The sequence below is a fragment of the Corvus hawaiiensis genome, chromosome 16 (genome assembly GCF_020740725.1).
Source record: "Corvus hawaiiensis isolate bCorHaw1 chromosome 16, bCorHaw1.pri.cur, whole genome shotgun sequence".
NCBI lineage: Eukaryota > Metazoa > Chordata > Aves > Passeriformes > Corvidae > Corvus > Corvus hawaiiensis.
Genome location: NC_063228.1, coordinates 4,413,510 through 4,437,111, shown reverse-complemented (window position 1 = coordinate 4,437,111; position 23,602 = coordinate 4,413,510). Strand labels below are relative to the sequence as shown.

General features: G+C 46.0%; 1 protein-coding gene across 4 annotated transcripts in view; it reads left to right on the top strand.

The window, feature by feature from the left end:
- MAD1L1 (mitotic arrest deficient 1 like 1) overlaps positions 1-23,602 on the top strand; it is a 351,296-nt gene that overhangs the window by 249,636 nt on the left and 78,058 nt on the right. For all 4 annotated transcript variants that reach the window (XM_048320994.1, XM_048320997.1, XM_048320996.1 and 1 more), the window contains one exon: positions 8,934-9,124. In XM_048320994.1, coding sequence (XP_048176951.1) covers positions 8,934-9,124 — 191 coding nt within the window. The remainder of the gene's footprint in view (positions 1-8,933; positions 9,125-23,602) is intronic.

The following is a 23,602-nucleotide window of genomic DNA, read 5'->3' as shown; positions in this document are numbered from 1 at the left end:
CCTCTTGGCCAAGAGCATCAGCACAAGGTTAAGGGAAAAAATAACCCTCCCTCATCCATAGTAACATATCAGACTCCTGCAATGGAAATAAAAGCTCCAGAGGCTGGAATAACGTGATTGAAAGCCTGGTTATCCAGGAGATGGCTCTGTTTCCAAACATCTTTCATGCTCCAGGGAAATAAGTTTTCTTGTCCTTATATCTGTGTCACAATCCTGCAGTTCTGTTGTTTGAAAGTCCTTTTCCCCCTCTTGCTCTGCTGCTGCTGCACACTGAACCCATGCTCCGTTCTGCTCCAGCACGAGCATCTTTAAAGGATTGTTTTCATAAAGTGGACACCAGATAATGAAGTAGAACATGAAAAATATGCCAATAAAAACAGGGCAGAACCTGCTATCCCGTGAGAGGAGGTCTGGGGCACTCGGAAGAGTGCTCAGAGGAAACATCTGATGTGATTCTTGAGCAAAGTGCCTTGGGGTCCTGCTGCAGGAGCACAAAGAGCAGGGAGAAGGGTTTGGGAAGGATTTGACTAGTTGGCATCCAGAGAGCTTTCAGGCCAAGGGCAATACATTTGCAGAGCCAACACTTCAAAACATTATTAAGGGGATAAACTGGGGAAAAAAAGGATTGAATAGAAAGAGCGAGCGGAGGCTTTTAAGAGCTTAATTTCCTTTGGAACAGAAGCCCTAAAACAAACCCCACAATCTTCTGCCATTAAAAACACAAGTAAGGTGGCGTGCTGCAGAGCCTTGCCTTTCTCTGTTGCAGTGCCTTTGTGTTCTCCTCCCAGCTGACTGAAGCCTGTGCATTTTCCTGGCTGTGCCCCGCAGGCTGCGCTCAGCGCCCGTGGGGCCATTGGCTGACCTTTCTGAGCCACCCTGCCTTGGGGACAGGGCACAGTGTCACAAAAAAGGGACTTCTGGAGATGGGAAGGGGGTTGTAAAGACTATGAAGAAGTCATTATATAGGCAGAAGGGCTTGTTGGCAGCCATGCTCCCAAACAGTCGGGGAGTCTGCAGCATTTAGGGTTTGGTCTGTGCATCCCGAATCAGAACTAAAGGGTATCTGTATGATGTCCTGCCCCATCTCAGCATCTGTCTTACACCACAGAGTTACTTGGCAGTGCCTTTAGACATGGGAGGAATCTCTTCAGGCATTTGTTAGTTCTGTATTTTGATTATCTGCCTGCAAAGCTACAAAATTGTTGTGTTGTGAGCACAGATTTTGCAGTGGAGGGAACAGAGGGAGACAAGAAACTGTAAGTAACATAATCTTGGACACTACCACTGAGTCAAAATAGCATTTTCATGAGTCTCAGCATCAGAATTTGAGTATAGAAAGTTCCTTGAGTAAGAGCAGAATGGCTTTGCTCCTAGGAAGGCTTGAAATCATCTTTTGCCAGCGGTGGCAAGCTCCCATTCACAGCTTCGGTGAACATCATCAGCTAATAAACTGTGAAGCACTCTCTAATGCATGATTGAATATTGTCCACCCTGTGCTGTGAATGACTAAAACTCCTTCAAAAAGTCTTCACTGTGAGAGGGAGCAAACATCTATTTCTGGAGCTGTTTTTCTCATTTGGTTTAATAGCAGATGTTGGGCGCTGTTTTGGAGGTTTAAATGTGTCCAGTGTTTTGGGGTAGTACTGATAGTAGTGATGTGCCAATGGAAACAAAATAATGGGCAGAGTGCAGGGGAGGTGATAGACAGAGGATAAATTAATCTATTAAATGCTTCTGCAGACCACCCTAATTAACAATGCATGTTATATATGTTAATTATATAGTTCTTAGGATTAATCCTTTCATTAGACACTTGGGTGGTTTCAAAGCACTCTTTTTCTTGGAAGCAGCTTCGTGGAGAAGTGATTCTCCTTCATCTGACAAATGATGTTATGGCCCTGGTTTTTGCTACCTGACTTCCCTGAACTACAGCCCATGAAAAGTCCCACTGACTTTTTTTTTTCTTTTTAACTCCAAAATAGATTACCTGGAAAACATGTGGGCTGGAAGAGTTATGCCTGATATTTGCTGGCTAGTTCTAGAAGCAGAAGTTAAGCACTTTCCTGTAAACTGAAGTGACACAGTGTATTTGTGTTTTTAAGGTGAGGCTATTTTTTGCATCTGAAGTTAATGACTTGCTCCAGCTCTGGCTGACATCACTTTGTTCTGAGAAGTGCTGTTGGGCTGTAATTGCCATATGGAAGGGAAATGTGGCTGGAGGACTTTAATCATCGTTTGGGAGGTAGAGGGAGATGTCTTCCTGCCTGGGTCACAATTTATGACCAGTGTGACCACCCTAATTTCCAAACTGTTTGTGCCATATCATGCTAATTGATGAAGTCCATCTTGGGCAATAAATAGTTCTCCTGAGGTTAATTTATCCTGTGTCTGGGGTGTGTGTTGCCATCCCCACTGAGTTCTGTATTGCTGCAAGCAGGCTGCTCACACCATTAAAGCTACAGATTTTAGTGGTACCTGGGGTCTCATCACACAACACTGTGCTGCCTCCACTGAGAACAGCTGCAGGGGTGGCTGAGGAGCTCAGCTGAGCTTCCAAAAGCCCACTTCTTTTCTGCCTGCCCCCACTCCAAAACAGCTCTGCCAACAAGGAGAAGAAGGACAGAGAAAGCTGCAAGCAGTGCCCAGGCTGGGATCCCCTGGGAGAGCCTTTTGCTCAGTGGTGGTTCGTTGGCCAGCTTCAGGTGTCCTGGTGAGTTTTGCACCTTGGTGTTGTAATCTCAGCCTCAGCAAAAGGAGGGAAAGAAAAACACTCTTTACTTGATCCTGATCCGTGTTCTGTGTGTAGGATCTGCCAGAGAGAGTTCATGCTTTTCCACAGCTTCCTCTCTCTGGTCCTCAGTGTCCTGCTGCTCTCACCCTTCCAGTGTCCTCTGCTACTTTCTGCAAGTTGTCTGAGGTTAATTAATTATGGACTTCTTTCCAAGAAGTGGTACCTTTGTAAAGGTATGTGGGTTGTCTGAAACGGGGCCTTCAGTCAACCATCTTCAGTGAAGAGAAATATCTGGGAAATGGTTTTATAGTGGAGAGTTCTTGGGCAGTGCAAGAGCTGCAGCTGGTCGTGGTGGTGGAGATCTTTACTTGTGCTGTGCTGCCTTTGAAAACTCTCTCCAGAGTTGCTGGAAGGGCAAGCTGGTGGCTGGAGGAGGGGGCTGGGAGATGCATTGAACCATATGGTACATACACGGTTTAAAAATACACCAATGTTGACTGATCAAATAAATACCACTTAGGTTTCAAATTGAGCAGCCAGTGCGGTCTGTTGAATATAAAACTCTTTTTACCTTCAAGAAAAGTTATATTTCATGGCTGTAATGTCACAAATTCCAAGTTTTGCAGAGAGCAGTGTGTGAGGCTGCCAGACTGTAAGGTCGAGTAGGGGTGGAGTGGGGCTGTGCAGTCCCACTCCCCCAGGGCATAAAACACGCCTATAAAATCCAGCAAAGAGAATTTTATTTCTCAAAAGCAATGGTCGTAAACTTGCCTACATCAGAAAATGTTCAGCTCTTCTCCTGCTAGCCTTTATTTAACACGATACAATTTATTTTTATGTTGTGCCCTTCACAGAATATCACAGAACTCTTTTCAGACGCTGCTCCTCATAAACTGAGGCTGGCGAAGAAAATTTCAGCTTGGGGTTTGAGCAGGGGAACGACTGGAAGGGTCCCAGGTGCAGAGAGTCACGTGGGAAGGACAGACCTGCAATGGATGGTGTAATTCAGCATCAGTTGGGGGTGCAGGGGGGTGATTAAGGGGTGCCACTGCATGGCAGCAGCTTCTGTAGATGGGGCAGAATAAAGGTAATTGTGGCCTTGCTGCTTGGAACTGAGAAACCAATGTTCCCTCTTCCCGTTATGGACTTTGTGTGAACAAGGTGGTTCTGGCATCCCTTCTGTGAGCTGGAAACAAAATTTAAGCAATCTCTTGTTTAAATAAAGCATGGTTGGTGATAATGCAGCATCCTCCATAGCACTGCTGGGTGGCGTCTGTCTTGAGGCACCCTGGCACGGTCAGCAGGGACAGGAGTTGATGTGTAAATACTTTATCCTGTGTATGTGGAAGTGAGCGATGCCCAAACATGTCACTAAGGGAAGGTAACCTTTAATGGAGTTAGAAAGGACTGCAGGCCTTTCTGAGAGAGATACATATTAGCTGGATTGCTGCTGAATTAATGCAGCTACATGGCTTGTGGCATCTTTGAGGATGGGCAGAACAGATTTGTATTTTCCTGAAAAAGACTAGTGATACGTTTAATTTCATGCCACTTTTGGCATGCTCAGAGCCACATTGTTTCCTCCTCTTTCCCTGGGGATAAGGTTAAGTGTGAATTTGGTTTTCTTTGGTGTAGAGACTGCTATTGTTATTGATTGACCCGGCTGCACTCAGAGCAAGAGCCAAAGCTGTGGTATTTCCAGGCTGCTCTGAACAGTTTCAGATGTAAGGAGTGTCAAAGCAATGGAATAAAAAGCAGTGACATTTTCAATATGAGACCAAAAAAGCCCAACTCATATTTTATTTATTTATCCAAAATAGTTTGAATTATTCATTAAAGTCAATGTAAGTGTGTGAAAATACAAGGTGTTTCAAGAAGCAGTATCATTAGGAGGAATTAATCATTTGGCAATATTAATTCTCTAACAGATTAATGATTTTTTTTTTTTTCAGTGAGGATATTTTTTCCACATCAAACTCTTTGGGACAGGCAACTTTTTGTACATACTCTCGGCCTGAATACAAAGGAGATGGGAGAGTATTTCTATATATTTTCCTGTTCTCTCTGTTCTCCTTTATTTTTTTTTTCAGGCCAGTAGTTTACCCCCAGCCAAGGCATGGCCTGCCAAACCTCATGCTTATTTTCTCAGTTCTTATTTGTTTCATTAACCTGGAGATGCTTTGGCATCCCTTCTTCAGGATGAAGGGTGTTTGTGGTGTGACTTTTCCCCATCCATGGCCTCTGCAACTTCTCTCACCTGTTGTGTGCAAGTTGAACAAGGTCAAACACAGGAACTCAGGCTCTCTAAATACAGAGGTTCTAGATTTCAAATACTGTCTTTTAAAGATGTAATTAAACCTAATTCTCCAGATGGCAGGAAAGATCAGAGTGGATCAAGATGTTCAGTGTTCTGTAGGTGGTAGATAAAAGGGGTGAACACACCAGTGCTGTCACCAGAGCCCTGCTCTGCTACTGCCCCTGACCCATCCCAAAAGGATCTCCCTCTGTTCTGTGGCCTCTGTTGCTGTGCCTTAAGCACTGCTCTGAAACAGCTGCGTTGCACTCTGTGCCAAATGATGACTTTTAAATCAATTTTTCCTGACTGTGCTAGAAATTTGGCGGGAATTAGCGGTATTAGGTGAGGCTTAAGAATTAGCATTGTCACGGCTTTGAATTCAGATGCAGAGCAAACAATGAGCTGCCTCATAGCTTAACATCTTCACTTGATGGGGCACATATTAGAAAGATTAATTACTGTCCCCAAGTCCGTGCATATGCTGCTGTCCTGCTGGCTGGGTGCAGGGAATCTGCAGTGCCACTTCTGTACTTAGACAGATCCATGGTGCAGAGACGCTCTATAGGTACCCAGTGCCTAAAAATATATATTCTGTGCCATTTTAGACACCTCAAGGATGCCTGAGACATTGGCCTGGGGCTGGCTGGTATCACACAGAACCTGCAGGAAATCTCTTTCCTGCAGAAGCATGGTGGAAAGTTACGAAAGACATCTCAAATGGCTTTGTTTGAGCAGTGGGATCCCACCTGACTTTCCTCAAGTCTCAGTTTACCTTCCTATCAAGTTACTCTTCCATGGATCCTGCTCATGATGTGCTTTCTTGGTTGTGTCAGCAGATCCCTCAGTGGAAAGCAGGGGAGCAGTCACAGTGCTGAGTGCTCTCCTGAGTTAAACCAGGAACAGCCCGGGGTTGAATCGCTCCCAGGGGATAAACGCTGCAGGAGGGAGGCACCAGCAGTCGCTGTAGCTGAGCTGCTGAGGGCTGCGGTTTAATTGGGCGTAAAGGAGGAGCAATCTCTGTTTTACAGTCAGGGTTCAATGGGCCTTTCACTGGGGGCAGCTGCACGCTCAGGTACTCCTGTTGTGTCCCTGTGCCTGCTTGGGTTTTTTTCTGCTCTGTCCCTAAGCTAAAGAAGCCCTGCTGGACAAGTGCTGATGGAGTCACAGAAGGGATGACAAGGCTTTATCCCACCCCTGGCTGGCGCTGGCACATTCAGCTGCATCTACATTAGCAGTTCCCGAGTTCAGCACCTTGTGCCAGTGGCTGACACAAGGCATCTCGAACGAGCAGATAAGTTTTTCATGCAGATGAATTCCTCCAGCCAGGACACCAACACTGCCGCAGGCTCTGGAAAGAGGGCCAGGAGGAGCAGCAGGGAGGCAGCAAGGGCACGCAGTCGGGGGTGAAGGCTCCCTGGCACTTCAGTTACACTGGAAAGCCCCAGATTTCTTGCATAAAAAACTGATTGTAGTCAAAGTTTTTACTTTCTCACCCTGAGGGTAGTGGAGGGAAGCAGTTGCCATCACTTAGTTGCTGTTGCAGAGTCAGAGGGTTCTTTAACTAGGCCAGTGCTGTTGGGTGGGGGTGAGGATGCTCGTGGTGGCCACTGGCAGGACCGAGTCTGAGAGACAAAACAGTGGAAAGGCACTAACTCTTCATGAATAACAAAAGCTGTTCAAGGAGTTAATGAATTAGGGTGCCATCCACCTCCAAGGTTATAGAAGTTGGGAAGGCAACCTCTGAGATGCGGTAGGAAGAGGCAGATTTACTTTTCCAAGGCTAGGCTGCATTTATTAGGGAAAAAAATATTGCTGTTGGACATGGGCAATATATTAAAGGCAGTGCTGTCTCTGACAGTGATGAAATGTTATTTACCACTGCAGTGTGGTCACTGAATTTTTACTTTCATATATAGGATTTTGTCCTTAACAGTTGCCTAGCTGAATGAAAACAAAGAATATCTAGGTCAGAGCCACCCGTTTACCTCCCAGCTTCAGAGACTGATTACTTGATTAATCAAAGACCAGACCCAGCTGAGATGATGGGGAAAGGGTTGTAACAATCCTGAGAAGGGCTGAGTTAATCACACATTGATGAGCTGCTGTGAGTGGGAAGGTGGTTGGTCAGGCAGAGCCTTTTTGAGCACATGAGAAGGGACTGTGTGTAAGGCACAACCCTTTGGGCCACTAAGAGTGGTTTGGATATTCTCTACTTACTTTACATCCCCCTACAATTGGGGGTTCCCTGTATAGCAGGGTTTTAATGAACCAACTGGTGATGTTCCCCACAACTGGCTTGCTCCCCTTCATAAAGCAAGATGCGGCTGTGGGGAGGCCCAGAGTAAAGGCAGTCATTGCTTGTACATCACCACCACAAGCTGCTCAGGAAGGTGGAGCTCAATTAGCTGAAGGTAAGGAGCTGGCCAGGGTTAATTCTCCCTGTGTGGATGCTCTCACTCGGAAGTAAAGGGACATGCAATTCTCTTCAACCATTAAAGAGTTCCTGTCCTTGCCTGGGGATTAAACTGAGTTGAATTAAGGCCAAAGTACTTCTGGTCAGGGGCATCCTCAGTGGCATTTGGGGCACTTTAACTTAACACACTGAATGGTCCTTTTGTCCCACCTAGAGTGCCTAACTAAAGCAGGAGAGGTGTGACTGGCATTCTCTGGGTGTGTCAGCAGCTGCTCAGAGGTGAATCACTGGCAAGTCCATGGCCTTGCAGTTTCCATCCTACATCCTCCCTGCACTGTGCCTGGGAGGCCAATGGAAACACTTTCCAGCAAATACTCAAGCAAAAAAATTTCCAGCTCACTTGGGAAGCAATAATGTTTTAGTATGGGCTCTATAAACCCAGCCAAAAACATTCCTCATATTCCAGCAGTCACCTTGCACTGAAGTTCCTGCTGTCCTAGTGCTGGACCTGAACTAGCTAAACTCAAGACATATGGGCTACAAATGCTGCAATTATGTCCCTGATCACAGCACAAAGCCTTAAACCTCAGAATGACAAAGAGGTATTCGACTGAGGAAGTCTATTTGTTTGCTGTTAGAGTCAGGATTTTTCCTAACCCTGGACTGCAGTGTTGATAAAAGAGGCTGACTTGAGAGACATCTCTAGTGTATATTAGAGTAAAGCCAATCTCTGTAATTAATGGGATGATAAACTGAGGTTTAATTACTCAGAAGGCACCTTGGGTGAAAGATTCATGGTAATTGTTGTGTATCCTCTTGAAGGATTCACAGTACTGGCAGCTCCCTTTGTAGCAATAAAACACAGGGTGAGTGGCAGGCAGTCTCCCAGGACCTCTCTGATAGGGACTAGTCCAGTTAAGGTAGCAAATGCAAAGAGGCATTGGTGCTCTCTGGGCTTTTAATCACAATAAAAGCCCCTTCCCAAACCTTGAGGGACTCCTAAGCAGTGTGTCAATTTGAGATCAAAGCACTTACCTCAAATCTCCTCCATTGGAGGAGATTTCCCTTGTAGGCAGCTTCTTCCTGATGCAACCATACGGAGGCGTATTTTGGACCGTTTTTCCACTTTATTGCTTTGTGTAGAGGAGCACCCTTCTCTTGGGTTGAGTGTAGAAAACAAGATGTGTGCATGTAGGGAAATGGATGTTATAGCTTTGAATTTTGGTAATATGTTGTTAAAAGACTGGCTGAGTAAAAGGAAAATCCATCCCACCAAGACATGTCTGCTTTCCTTATTCCCCAGTTTGCTATCTTTTAGTCTGCTGGGGCCAGGAGGAGAGGCATCCAGCTTGCTTGTTTCTTTACTCTGCCTGCTTAATTCACTTTTTAATTAACCTTTTGAATTCACTCAGTCTGGCCAGCATTGTAAGTACAGCACAAGGGCTCTGTGCCGGTGCCATATAAGAAAGTACCCATTTTCTTCCCTTACCCAGAGCTGAAGAAGCAAGTGGAAAGTGCAGAACTGAAAAACCAGCGCCTGAAAGAAGTTTTCCAGACCAAGATCCAGGAGTTCCGCAAGGTGTGTTACACACTCACGGGGTACCAGATCGACATCACCACGGAGAACCAGTACCGGCTCAGCTCCATGTACGCCGAGCACCAGGGGGACTGCCTGCTTTTCAAGGTAGGTCTGTGCACCCCTGGCTGCACCTGCTTCTTTGGGGTTCATGGTTTTCAATGTGCCAGGGTGTATTTTCTCTTTCTCAGGAATTAGACTGGAAAATCACTGCCCCCTGCTACGTGGCAGAGTGTCCCTCGTGAGGGAAGTAAAGATCCTTTCTTCTGTTAAAAAGTAGGAGGTTTGACATCTGGTCTCCCACTTATATATCAAAGTCTGGAGTAAAGAGAAGAGGCTATATATGCGTAATACCTCAGGCATCTGGCCTGGCACTTCACCTTTTTATATTATCAGTTATATGCCGCAGTAATAAAACCTTATGTAACCATCAAGGCTCATCATTACTTCACTATGAGATATATGTCCCTATGTTTTTTTACCATCCTCTAGCTTGTCTGCGTGTCATCATCTTGTCTTTATGTAAATTGGAATCCCTTTTGAGCAGCAACTCATCCTGGTGTGTGTGAAGTGCCATTTATGTGAACAGCACAGATAAGTAGCAATAACAGTCTGTCTTCTGTCTGTCGGGTGCTGTTCTGGTCTGGCTGGGTGGGCTGTGAGGTTGTGGCTTGATAGAAGGGCTGTTTTTCTGCTGTGTTGCCTTCCAGCTGGCAAACTTGGGCTGATGCATTAGAGAGCTGTGGTGTGACATTAGAAGTCACCAAGCTGTTAAGTCCTGTCTTTACGATGGTTCAAGTGCCAACAGCCCAAGTTTACAGGTCACTGGGAGAACTTTCTTCTTCTCCATGGTAAACACAACAGCACTTCAAATCATACCTGCCTCCCACTGGTCCTCCCTAGGGCAAATCTCCTTTTTGAAAGGTTTTGGAGTCGTTCAGTACAGGAGGGAACTCTACAAGCAGGAAGTGGGGAAGTTCTGTTTCTGCAGACCTACAGCTGTGTGCCACACGTGGATGGCTGCAAGATTGTTTCTCTCCATACCAGGACAAACATTTTCCTGTTCTGCAACTTTAGAGCCTCAGGAAAAAAAAATAAAACAACTAAAACCCAACAAATAAAGCAAGCGAGGGTGTGTATAAGACAGCACGTAGGATCTTTGGTAAAACTAGGAAAATATCCCCAAAACAGTCATATTGCTTGGCCTTAGGAGAGTTCTGGACTACCTGAGACACATGGCAGCAACAAAGGAAAGCTCAGTGCCCAGGGAAGAGAATAATTCTATTGGTTTTAAGGTGCTGCCATTGAATCCCAAAAGCAGTGCTCTGTTGAGATGGTGCAGTGCTGCTCTAACACCTCCAGAGACCTCTGCTCACACCTGTAGTGGTAAATATTTAGTGTATGATACTTCAGCAGACTCCTGGAGATGTCTGTTGGATGCCATGGCCAGACAAGTTGCAGTTTTTTCTGCACCACAGGAGAGTTGCCATGCCTGGAGAAAGTTAAGAAAATGTGAGAAAATTGTATGTTGGCCACATGAACCAGAACTGGTTGGCAGCTCAGGAGCTTCTCTCCAATAGGAGCAAACCCTCCTTCATGAAATGGCAATATAAATAACTTATATGCAGGAGAGGGGATAATAAAGTACCGAGAGAGATTTCTCTCTGTACACATTCTTCCCGCTTTCTCTTCTTCCCTCGAGTGTTTATTCCCAAGTATGTTCCGAGGAGGGAAGTGAGTGTCACCAGGTAGAGAAGATCTTGCATTTCCTAGAGCCAAGGGCGGGTCATTTATTGATTCTTGGAATTCCTCAGCCTCCCTGACCTCACCACCTCTCCGGACAAGAGGAGCAGATTTGCAAATTAGAACATGAACAAGAAAATTTCCGTCTCTTTCTCCCTGTTCAGCAGATCGCAGACAATTCCCACCGACTGCAGCTTTGAATAGTAGTAGAATATAAACAACAAATTATTTCCTTGCTGAGTCCAGGCAGCTGGTTCTCATGTATGTATGAAGGCTTGAATCCTGACTACAGCTTCCAGCAGGGTTGTGCGTTTATGCTGTGGAATTTCTGAGCCGTAGCAGACTGTGGGTGTTTGTGTGCATTTCATTAACCCAGAGAGGTCACAAAGCGTGGATGCTATTTGTATTTATTCTATTCAAGCAGTTTATGGAACAGGGTCTATATAATTAAACCAGAGAAGTCCCTTGGCACTTTACAAGCTTCTGTAGTTCGGCTGTAAACTTTAAAAGCATATTTCAGTAGCACTGCTGGTGGCATTTAATTTTAAGTGAGGGATGCAGGAGGAGCTCCTGTAATGTAACCCCTTCAAAGCTAAATGAAGATGAAAGATATGCTTGGTTTTCCTGGCCAAGGTGTGCTGTTACTCTAGTGGAGCTTATTATCTACCTGCTGTATGTGTCCAGCCAGTTTGCATTAATTTGGATTACAGCTCCAGTGAAAGGGTTAATCACAGTGCTGTGCTGGGAATGTCAATGACTGCATCCGTAAATGAGCACTGAATTCCAATGAAACCGTGCCAGTATTTATTGGTGATCCCTATCAGTGCAACAGATGAGCTCATCAGCTTGAAGGATGTTCCAGTGATTTTCACCCCCTCTGTGAGTGCGTGGGCAGAAAGGCACATCTCAGGCTTCACAGCGCGCTCCCGCTTGTTTGCTTCTTTTTATTGTTTCAATTAAACGCCGTGGAAAGCACTGTTACAGATTCCTCACCAGGAGTTTAGACTCTGACGATTTTTTTTGTGAGCTGTAATGCACTGTACCTCCTGGGGCACTTGACAGGTTCGTATTCCATTCCCATTGCTGCTCCATTAGATGTGTCCAGCCATGGCACAGATTTTGTGTTTTCTGTGGTGTTTCACTGGTGTGTCTCGACCAGCCCACCCATCAGATATCCAGGAACTGCATCGACTGCCTTTGTAACAAGCCATTAAAGATATCTGTTAGAACAAACAAGCATTGCAGGGGAGCCTCCAGATCAGCTTATCCGGCTCGGAATGAGGCGGTGGCAAATCAGGCTGTCATTGCCTGGCCAGGTGTACATTGTGCTGTTTATCCTTGTCTCTGGCTGGGTCCTGAATGGGAGTAAGGAAATGAGGTCTTTAGAAAGGCAATGACAATTGTTTCAGACAAAGAAAGTCCTTCAGTAAACAGAAAGACTGGTCAAATTTGAAGAGGAGATGATTTGGAAACACTTGTGCAAATGAACAAACAGTGGAAAGAAATTAAATCGCAGGCTTTTGTCTTTCTGTGTGCCTAAGGACACAGTCCCAGCCAAAGCATTTGAAGTCAATCAATTTTAAAGGAAAAGAGTATAAATCCTTTTATTTGATAGACCCTATGGCTTCAGGGAACTACTGAGCAGGAGGCCAGTGCATTTTCTAAAATGCTAAGATATCTTTGTGGACAAATAGTAATATTTAGTTTTATGTTAAATATGTACATTTACCTGAAGCAGGGACATTCACAGCTCTCTGCTTGGAGGGGTAAAGGCAACTCCTTACTCTAGAGGTTAGGAAGAGAATTCCCCTTCGTTCTGCTTATTTTTTGGCTTGGGTGTACAAATGGTTTTGCTGCTGCTGTGCTTGGCAACATTCAACTTCATTCTGTGGAAATGGGAGTGAAGACCTGAGTAAAGAAGAGGGAGTAATCTGTTCTTGATTATCCTCAGTGCTCAGGTAAACTGTTTCCAATGTTTCAGCATGAATGTGGGGCTGGTCACTTCTAAAGGATCCTGGGCTGAACAGGTCATGGATCTGATCCTGTGTAATTGTCAATGTTCACAATCTTCCTGGTGTCAGATTCCTCTACTTTCTTAGAAAGGAGTGCTCAGATTTCTTGACAATTCATGCTTAAGTTATTTGGGTCTAAATTGGTTGGGAAGGAAGTTAAACCAGACAAACCCTTTCCAGTGTCACAGTGGTGTTATGTATCTGAGCTCACAAACAATCCTGGCCAAAGGCTGCCTTTAGACAGATATTTTCTATATCCTCAGAGCTTAGTGCTGCAGAGTACGAATTCTCTGTGCTTCCAAGTCTCACCTGTGTTATTATTTTCTGTCAAAATTATCAAATGAAAACCCAAACACCAGCAGTAGTTCATTGAAGAGCATCCTCAGGTTGATAGGCTGTATTCCTTGAGAGAGAATACCCGAGATACCAGACAGCAAACAAAACCAGAAACATCTTGATATAGCTTGAGAACGTGGCCAGCTGTAGGGCTGGCACTTCTTGCTGCAAAATAAAACCTTTATTGGTGTCGCTCACAATTGGTAATACGCTCACAAAATCAAATAAAATCAACAGCTTTTCTACAGCCTGATAAATTAAAAAGCTGTGCAAAGCTGGTGTGCACACACCGTCCTTGCACACCTCTTTAAGGAGTTAAATGCAGAATTAGTTTGCAGATCTGTGAGGGGAAACTATAACTATCAAACTTTGGGGCCACCTGAAAATGAACACTTGCTTCTGATGTCAATCACTGTAGATGCATAGGAGTGTAAAAAAGGAGAATGGGGTATTTTTTTCCTTTATATGGAAGGGTATAGTGGAAGGGCAGACACCACCTTTAACCGGCTGGGTCCTCCTTTGCTTGCCCCATGGCTTGGGCAGCTCGCTGACCTCTTGCTTCTGTATTGACCAGGTGTGTGAAACACAGTAGGGCAGCAGTGTGCACAAGATGTATTAGTTTAATTCTCTTTTCTTCAGGAGGGAAATGAGGCTGGATTGAACAAGAAAGAACTTGGAGGCTGTTTTTCAAACTCAAGGTGATGCTGACAAACTGCTGCCTGAAAGGGGGAAGCAAAACTCGTGTGGTTAAACGTGCAGAGAGAGTTTGTTCTGCTGAGATTCCAGCATAGTCTGGGAACAGGTTGGGCCGGGGCACACTTGTGAATCATGTACACCTCAGAATAAGCAGGATGGTTAATGCAGGGATTACTTTTATTCTCCTGAGTGCTCTTGTTTCATCTTGAAGCTGACAGCACTGTTGGGAGCTGTGATTCTTGAGTCCACATTCTTGGCATACCTGCAGTTTCAGATATTCCTCCTTGAACATAGCAGAGTGTCTTGGAGAAGTCTGTTGTAGCTGTTTGTTTCTTTTCGTATCTCTATCTTCTCCTCTCTCCTCCTCTTCACCCTTGATGAGTCTCAAGGGGGGAAGGAAATCACAGTTTTGATGGAGAGCTATTCTTCCAGCCACCGTCTCGCACTCTTGTACACACAATCAAAACTAACAATGGGGCTCATCGGTGGAGCAGGCCAGGCAGCAAGAGATTGATTAGGGACTGTAGGCCTCTCTTAACTCCTCATTCTTGTTAATTACAGGTTATTTAATCTTCATATTTTGATTTCAATTTGCCTGTGTGGTTGTTGGAGACTTGATTTCAGCTCAGCTCTGAGGGTGCCTGCCATCGCTGTGCCTTCCTGCTGGATGATTGCTGGGATTCCTGGGAGGGTCAGCAAGCACCCATCTTGGGTTGCACTAATCAGCAGCCTCTAAAAGGAGCTGCTGAGCAACCTATGGTGTTACAGCATCAAATCCTGTGTTTAAACTTCCCACACATAATTTTCTTTCAGATATTGTAGCAGCCTGTTTTGTGTTAGGACCTAACTTTAATTCTTGCTACTGTCTTCAAATTGCTCTTCTTCATGCTTTTTTTTCTTCCTTGCACAGTTTCTCTCTTACTGTATATGCCTCCCTGAACAACTGCCTATTCCCTAGTGCACATTAGGGCTTTTTCCTTCTCTGTTTTTAATGAAGCCAGTCACCTCGAGTATAGTGGAAAAATCTAACAGAAGGTTTTCTTTTGACTGCAGATTTTCTGAGCAAAGGCCTGAGGAGGCTGGGCTGAAGCCTTCTTCCAACTGAAAAAAGGGAATGCTCTTTGTCAGCCTCTCTTTCCCACCTGTACAAGGTGGACGATGCTCCTGCCAATGTCACTGGACTGTTGTGAGGGTAAATGGACGGTGCTGGTGGGGAGCATAGAGCACCTTTGGGCTGGGGAATACCCTCCCCTGTTACCTGCCAGGCTGGCACAGTACCCATTTCCAGTGTGTTGGCACCACTTGCTCCTCTTCCTGCCATGCCTGAGTCTGCCAAGGTAAACCCAGGCATGGAGGTAGTTAATGCTGATGATGTTGGAGCATGACAGTGACAGAGTCTTTCCTGACGAGCAGAATGGTGCATGTGAGGCTTTCTGAAAGGTCAGAGGTTTGTCTTGCTGGTGGGTGCATCCTCTCTGTTGGAGTGACTGATGTGTTACCTGGTGAGGCAGATACAAAACCTGTCACTTCACAAAAGCAGGCCTGGTTTGGGACAGGAAACATGAGGCTGGCTCTCAGCTGCCATCTGAGCTTCAGGTTGTCTCTCTGCAATTCCCTGCTTGTTTTGTAATCATCAGCTGCTGACCACCAAGTTGTTTTTGCACTTTCCCTTCCTTTTGCTCCTTCATTCCTCAAGGACACGGCAGTGCCACTGCAGTATTCTCAGGTTTCCCTCCCCACAGCACCCTCCTTGTGCTGGCATGAGCTCTGCCTCTCCGTCTGTACTTCCTTTGGCAAAGGAGCAGGGCACTGAAAAAAGGCAGCTTTGGAATTATCCACACAAATTCTTCACCTGACTTCAGCCCCCATCACTGTCAGAACTGCTGATCGCCTCATCCAGGCTGTGACAGGCATCAGCCATCCCAGCTGAAGGACCTCACCATCTTTCCTGGGCTTCTGGTGGCCTTGGCAGCATTAGATTTACAGTTGGACTCGATGACTGTAAAGGTCTTTTCCAACTTAAACGATTCTATGATTCTGCAATAACAATGACTAACAAAATTACTGGAATACACCTTTTTTTTAAGTAGGTTTGCAATTTATCTCCCTCCAAATCCCCTACTTGAAATCTCTTATTTAATGAAACACAAGTGACAGCCTGTGCTTTCTGGGGCTTGTCACGTGCACCGTCAAGGAGCACAGGTCACTGATAAGAATTTAATTAAACCAGAACATCCAGGCTGGTGTGGCAACATGTGTGGCCCTGCAGGGACAGGGGGTGGGCATGGGGCAGGTCGTGCCTGTGCCCCAAACGAGAGCCTGTGACTCCATCCTGGTGGCACGGGGCAGAGCCGGGCAGCCCTGCACAGCACAGAGGTGGCAGTGCCAGTGAGCAGGAGGCAGAGCAGGAGGCAGAGCAGGTCCTGGCTGCCTTACCTGCTCTAATAAAACCCTCTCTCTCCTCTCTCCCCCCCACCACGGCCCCAGCACCCGTGTGATTGCAGTTTGCTGAAGAAGAGTTGTTCTTGTTGCTGGCTGTGCCCAGTGTCCCTGTGGGAGGTCTCGGGAGAGGAGGATGTCTGTGTCCGCCTGCTGCTGTGTTTGAACAGCTTACAAAGGACTGTGTGGGCTGGCAGGGATGTGTTTATGCACTGTGAGATGGAGACAGTGTTAAAGAAGGGATAAAGCAGAGGGGACATAAGCAAAACCCCTCCTGGATTCCCGTTCCCATCTCTGCCGCTAAATCTGCTCTAGGTCACTCGACCTCCTGGTTTTCTCTGTCCCTCTCACCTGGGTGCAGGATATTACAATTCATGGACTCCCAGGGGTTTGAGAAGCTTTTCAAAATGTCCTGTGGTGGGGAAGCTGCATGTGGATGGGTTGGAGATGTAACCAGGGCAGATGGCTTTTCTTGCACAGCAATGGATGCAGGAAATAATCCCTCAGGCACATGGTGCATCCTGAGGGGGCTTGGGGCTGCACTCATGCTCGTTTCCTTTTCTGTGGGTTCCCACCACCCCCAACTGGCATTAAATATCTTCAAATAATTTTATTTATTTATTTATTTATTTGAGTCTCTGGTAGTTGCAAAAGATGTTCTACTTAGGGGTTGTGTGATCAGCACTCTTTAAGGACAAGGCAGTGCCTTGAGCCTGGGCGATGGGGGAATACCAAGCCTCCCTGCAGCACACATAAGATGGGTGTTTTGCAAAGCAGCTTTTGATGCACGCTTGTTACTGTCCCTGGCTGCTCTGTTGTGATTTTGCAGAACATGCAGAGCCGTGTCAGCAAACCACAGCCCGCTGGTGGCTTGCATATGGTTCTGTTCAAAGCTGCACATGAAAAGCAGAGGAAATTGCTGGAGGTTTTTATCCTTTCGCAGGGGAAAAGCCTGGAGTTTCTGGGTACCCTTCATCTCAGTTCATCTTCCCTGGCTGCTCCACAGTCTCTGTTGTTTGCTGTCCTTGGACAGGAGGGAGGGGACAGGTCAGCTCTTGTGCCTTGGGCCCGTTCTGGGCCTCTGTGCAGGTGTTGGTCTGCTCCAAGGCAGCACGTTCTGCCAGAGCAAGATTGTCACAGCATCTTCTGTGCCATCCCTGTGTGACAGAAGCTGTCAGGGACTTCAGCAATCCCTGTGGACCTTTCCTCCACTTGTGATTCCACATGGACACCCCTGAAGCCTCTCTTCAGCTGGCTGTGAGGGGTGGGTGGTGGTGCACAGGGCATGCAGTGAGAATATTGCCAAGAGACTTCAAGATGGCTTTTGTACCACTCCTTCACCTTTTCCCTGTATGTTCTGGGAACAGGTTTGTGAGAAGACCTCCAGGAAAAGTAGTTAGTTCCAGGAAACAGCTCTGAGGTGCAGCTGGTAGCATCCAGCAAAGCACCCACCAGCATGTGAGTGCCCAGGTCACGGCAGCACAGCTCAGCCTGCACAAAGCCACCAGTGGAGTGGGTGGCAGTCACTGCCTCTCTTCTCTCTTGAGTAAGCAGCACATTGTTTAAATACAAATAAAATTAGGTCTTATCTCTTCTTTTGGGAGTTATAGCTACTGCCCGTGCTTGAACGGGGCAAAAGATGTTCTAACCTTGAGGGAGGGAAGAGGGTGTGTGTGTGTATAAAAATTGTTCACAAGTATGGAGACACAGTAAAAGATTCTCATGCTGGTGTGGCCCTGGGACATCTATTGCCTTCATCTGAAAGGTGTGTCTGGGCTCATATAAAGGTCTTCTCCTTTATTTGTTGTGAATATAAATGCTTGTGTTGTGCCTTCATGTAGGATTTCAGTTGTAAGATTTCAGCCTAAATTCAGTTTGGGTGATGGGGTGGTTGGCTCTTTCCCACCACATTTGGCAGGTGAGGGGGAAGGATGGAGTGGGGGACTAGTGAGAAGCAGAGAATGGGGTGTTGTGGTCACAGGTCCCCTTTGGCAGCCAAAGGGCCACCATCAGGAGCGAGACAGGAGCCAGCATCTCACAACCATACAATTCCTCTATCATCCTTGTATTTCTTCCACACTTCACAGTCTAAAACCTCAATTCTTACATGGTTCTTAGCCATGAAGTTGGCACAGCATAAACCAGTTAATGCGCTTTCTCTCAAACTGGCTTGCCAGCTTAAGATAAGAACCCACATTTCAAAGCTTTTCAGGCAGCTCTCCTTCATGGGATCCCAGCCTCTGCTGTGTTTGGGTTTTCCCCAAGACCCTCATCTAAACAGAGGCCTCTTTTTTTTTTTTTTTTTTTTTAAATGGAACCACCTGTAGAGAAGCAAAGATAATAACTATTGTGAGCATACCTTCTGCTTTGCCCCCAGGCATCCTACCACTGTTTGGAGGCAGTTACTGCTGGAGAGGGTTGGAAGCACATCAGGCATCCAGTCGTGGCAGTTCCTGAAGATTTGATGCACTTCACAGCATCAGGGAGTGTTAAGCATGGTGTGCCATGCAGGCTCTCCAGATCATAACATATCACTGGTGCAGTGTCAATCCATTAATATTGCTGTGTCCACGGAGCAGTGACAGAATGCAGGAATACCCTGAAAATCCTCCTGGAGAGCTTTGTGCAAGGACTGACTGCTGGGATTCTGGTGGATTTCTACCTGACACTACAGAGCAACAGTGCTTGCAGCTCAGCTTTTCGCATTCTGTATACTTAAGGAATTAATACTTCACATGGATACAGCTCTAATAATTTAATAGTAAGGATAATATTAAGGATTTGATAATGTATCAACTGTCTTCATTCACATTCATGGAAATGGTAAAAAAAAGCCTCTCCTGTTCTCACATTTGCTTCAAATAGGCAAGTCCACGAATTGCTATAACTCCACACAGAAACCATTCCCACTGCTCCATGTGAGTGTTAGTGCTACGAGCAGGTAACTTAGTACTGTTTTAGGCCTTTGTACCTAATGTATTTTCTATTTTGCCAATTGCATGAGAATGTCCTTTGAGGAAGAAGTACTGAAAAGTATTTTATGTCAAATCCGTCTTATAAGGATTTGTAGCTAAAGCACATCGTGGGCGAAGCAGGGAATTTGAGAGCTGAGGATGACCTCCAGCTCTGATAACTCCCAAGATTATCTTTTGATGGCATCTTTTACTTCCAAAAGAAAACAAACTAGTCTGTCTGTATCTTGGAGGGAATATGTCAAACTGAGACTTGAAAATTTTAATTTGTCCCTACTCTGTTTTAGCTAAAGCAGGTAGCTGATAACAGTAGATCTATCTCAGCCGTGTTCTGGGGAGCTGTCATAAATTTAAACCTTTAAATGGAGGGTTTGTCTGTCTTAATGGAAGGCTCTGGAGAGTGTTCCATGTGCTGGCTGTCACTTTGCATTTCTGGGACGCATCCGACCCTGGAGAGGGAACTGTCTGCAGATGATTTTTCTCTGAAGTAGAGAGTAGAGAACAGCACAAGGTGGGGGTTACAATCGTGTCGGTGCCTTTGGTGACTGCCACGTGCCATGTAGTGGTGATGAATCTGCAGCAGGATTTGCCATCAGCTGTTGGTTTGCCAGTCCCTGTGAAGCCTCCTGTGTTTTGTGGGCGTTGAAAAGGCCCAGCTGACAGTTGCAGGGAGGCCCAGAGGTTTTGGACATGTGTGTAAACAGCTGTCTCTTGCTGTGCTGCTCAGGAGGTTGTCAGACATCTGTGCATGTCTCTGTCAGGCAGGAATCTCATCGCCTTGTCTTGGGGAACCACGGGAGTTGTCCTTGACTTTTTGGCAGAGTCACTGCAGCCTAAAGTGGTTTTTCTTCATATAATTCCATGAGAATGATGACAGTTTCAAGTTGGAACAGAAAAAGACCTGATGAAAGGACCACTCTGTAAGTAGGGAAGATAGACAGAGTGGAAGCAGTAACTAGCAAGGTAATAGACGGTGATGGATCTATAATCTCTGAGGCTGCTGTGTGCAGTAAATTCCTAAATAGTGTCCTTTGAGCCCTAACCTATATATTTGCAAAGTGCTAAATTTAATTTCCCTTAGTCTGCAGGAAAGCAGCATCCCAGGAATAAACCTTTAGCCCAGCCAAGAAGCTGTGCCAAAGTGCTTGTTCCAGCATTTCCATTTCCTCTTTGCGCAGAGCGTCAGGGCTGTGCCCCCAGCACGTCATCGCTCGGGTTGGGATGGATCCTGCTCAGGAGCCTCTTCAGAAGGGAAAATTTAATAGCTGCAGGCTCAGTAAAACCACCTGGGCTCCAAGAGCAAGATGAATGAACCTGTCCCAAGGTGAGAAGGCTGGCACATGAAAGCTTGCGAGGGAGCTCATCCTGCACGTCCTGATGCTCTGTCTGCCCTGTAGATGCAGGGCTGAGTGCTAAAGGCTCAGCTCAGAATAGCTTCAAGAGTTGAACAGCACATAAAAGCCCACGTATTCTGAAATCTCCACAAAGCTGCATCTTGAGGAAGAAAAGCAGAGAGTTTTCCAAGCAGTTGATGCTCTGCACATTCACCTGGCAAAGTTTCAGCAAATGGGGTAAAAAGTAGGTTTCTGTGCTTCTGTTGTTTTTGTTAGCAGGTAGCACTGGGCAGGTGATGTACACAGCATGTTCTTCTGGAGCTACATTTGGTTTTTCCCCCAAAATTCACAAATCAGTCGAGTTTTAGAAACTTTGCTTTGATAAAATATGTCAGGAGCAGCTGCACAGCGTCTGAATCCAGGAGCTGGCTTTGAGTCAGCGCTCGGTGTTCCTTCAGTTATCCTGACCCCGGTGAACTGCAGTGTGGGCTGTCGCTAATCCTGTTGCTTCAGAGAAAATCAGATCTCAGCTTCACGGCTTTGCTATTTTCCTGCCTGTGGAGGATTTTGGCAGAGCTTCCTGTTCCTCTTTGACCATTTCTTTTCCCCATGATGGCAGCACAAGCAGCGCCGCTTTGGCTGGTGGGGAGTGTCCTGCCAGTGCTGCCCTGAGATTCCACCATATTCCCAAGATGTTGCTTCCTAAGGACTCTGTTCACTTTAGCTGTCTTTATTCTGCTGAGTATAAATCCAACTAAACCTTGAAGCAAAATGCCATTGAAAAGGCAGGGTGTTTTTTATGTACATTTGTTCTATTTTGCTATTTTTTAGCACCTTAGGAAAGAAATTGGGATGTGTAAGGTTAAATCCAGCCCTTCCTTCTCCTCTAATCTCAGCCTGGAGAAGGGTTCTGAGCTTCTTGGCTCCCTGTGCTGCTCACAGCTCTGACATCCCTCTCACATTTATTTTAAAATAAATAAAAATAACAGTGCTGGGAGTTGAGGGTGGAGAATTATGCAGGTCTTTTGCCCACTTTTTGCTTTGGCATGGAGCTGGTGGGAAGGGTAGCTCTGCTGCAGGCTGGGAAAGGACCTTCCTTAAGCTGATTCTGAATTTGCTGTGGGAGTCTCTGTGTTTCTAGAATGAGGTGAAATTGCCATCCAGGGGCGGGTGCTGTGTCACCTGCCCTTTCCTCGCCAGTTAACAGGTTCATTGAGTCCTGCTCTTTCTGCTGATAGTGTGGGTACAGATGAGAAAATAGATATTTTTTATGAGTTGAGATGATGTCTTTCTCTGGGAACCTTTCTCTGCTATTCTTTCATTTTAAGCACAGTGTCACAGAAAATTTCATTAGCCACACCAAAAGTCTCTGAGCCTGCAATCAGCCTGTCAGTGAGTGATAGATGTACAGCACTGATTAATATTTACATTCTTTGGAGATTTGCCCTTACCAAGGGGTCATGTGGAAAGCCATGAGTACTTGAGCCTTGGAAGAACCTGGGGTTCACTCTCTGCAGTGAATACAGAATTGGTAGGGTATTAAACCGAAATGGCTTCTCCACAAAACCAGAATTTAATCAACTTAAAACCACATTTTCCTACCATATTTTCTCCCTTGAGCCAGGTCTACAGGGAGGCTTCTTATGCAGGGGGTAAATGGGCAGCACACCAAAGGCCTTCAGACTGCAAAGGGGCATCTCCAGCTTGCCCGAGCTGCTTTCATTACTCAGAGACTGAAATTTTAATCATTGAATTAATTTTTCAGAAACCGAAGTGCAAATCTGTACCCCCAGTGGCATTAATAATGAATGCAGGGAAGAGAGACATTAGGAAAAAGAAGGGCTGGGAAATTTGGGGTTGGGGAAGGAACGTTTTTTGGGGGTTATTAATTTGAAGAGATAATGTATGGGTTGTATTTCCTTCTCCCTGGGCCTTTCTCCTTGTCTTGCCCATGCTGTGTCCAGCAGTGTCTTCTTCATTCCTATCCAAGGCATTTTTCCAGTACTTTTCATTCACCTGGATTTGCTTTTCCAGGGTACATAGCCAGCTCTGTACACACAGGGTCCCACTCCCCATCTCCAGAGCAGCCCCTGAAGCGTTGGGGGGCTCTGGTCACATCATGGGAAGAGAAGGAGCCGGGGCTCACCTGCTCCTCAGGTTTAAAGGCAATGTCTGAACTACAGCCAAGATGCCAGAGCTTTCTGCCTCGCTTTTGGCTCCTTCCTTCCTCTCTCAAAGAGCACACAGGGGTTTTTTTCCTCCTAATTAAAAGTATTATATACCAGAAGATTAATTAGAAATGAAAGTGATTTTTTTTTTCCCCCCCCCTCCCTTTTCTGCCAGTGGAAAAGGTCTGTGCCAGGCGACTGCCAGAGGGAGCTGGGATTTCTCCCTTTAATGGATTCCAGGCAATTTGCCTTTGGACAGCTATCTTATAAATAATGAATGTTTGCACAGATTCTCCCAATTCTCTGTCAGCGCAGGTGGTCTTCACTTCCATCATCCCAAACAGCTCTGGAAACCACGGGGTGCTCCCAGCCTCGGTCACCACACCAAAGGGGCAATTCCTCACAATTCCCTTCGCTTCTCCTTGCAGGCATCATGAAGACCCCCTATGGTTATGGATTTGTATCTTTATTTATCTGAAATCCCATCGAGTCATCACATCTGCGCTCTGCCATTCCTCCTCTATCACACAGCGCTGCCAGCAAAACCTCCAGCAGTGGATAGGCACATTTGTCCTCGTGGTCTGGTGGGCTGACATTCTCAAAAGCCCGTAGGAACGTTGCCAGCAGACGAGACTCTAGCCCAGGTGCACGCTGCATGGTGGCAGGGCATTTTCAAAGCCTTTGTGCTCCCTTTCCAAGGCTCTCGCAGTAAGACGATGATTCTTTGAATTGTTGTAGTAATCTTCAGAAATGAGGATTTGGTTCAATGGGTGCTCCACAGAGACGGGCCTAGAGGAGAAATCCTCTCCCAGAAGGAAAGCTATTCTGCAGTTAAAAGCACCCAAGAGTACTTTATGCAGAGCAGGGGCTTTAAAGTGGCCGTGGT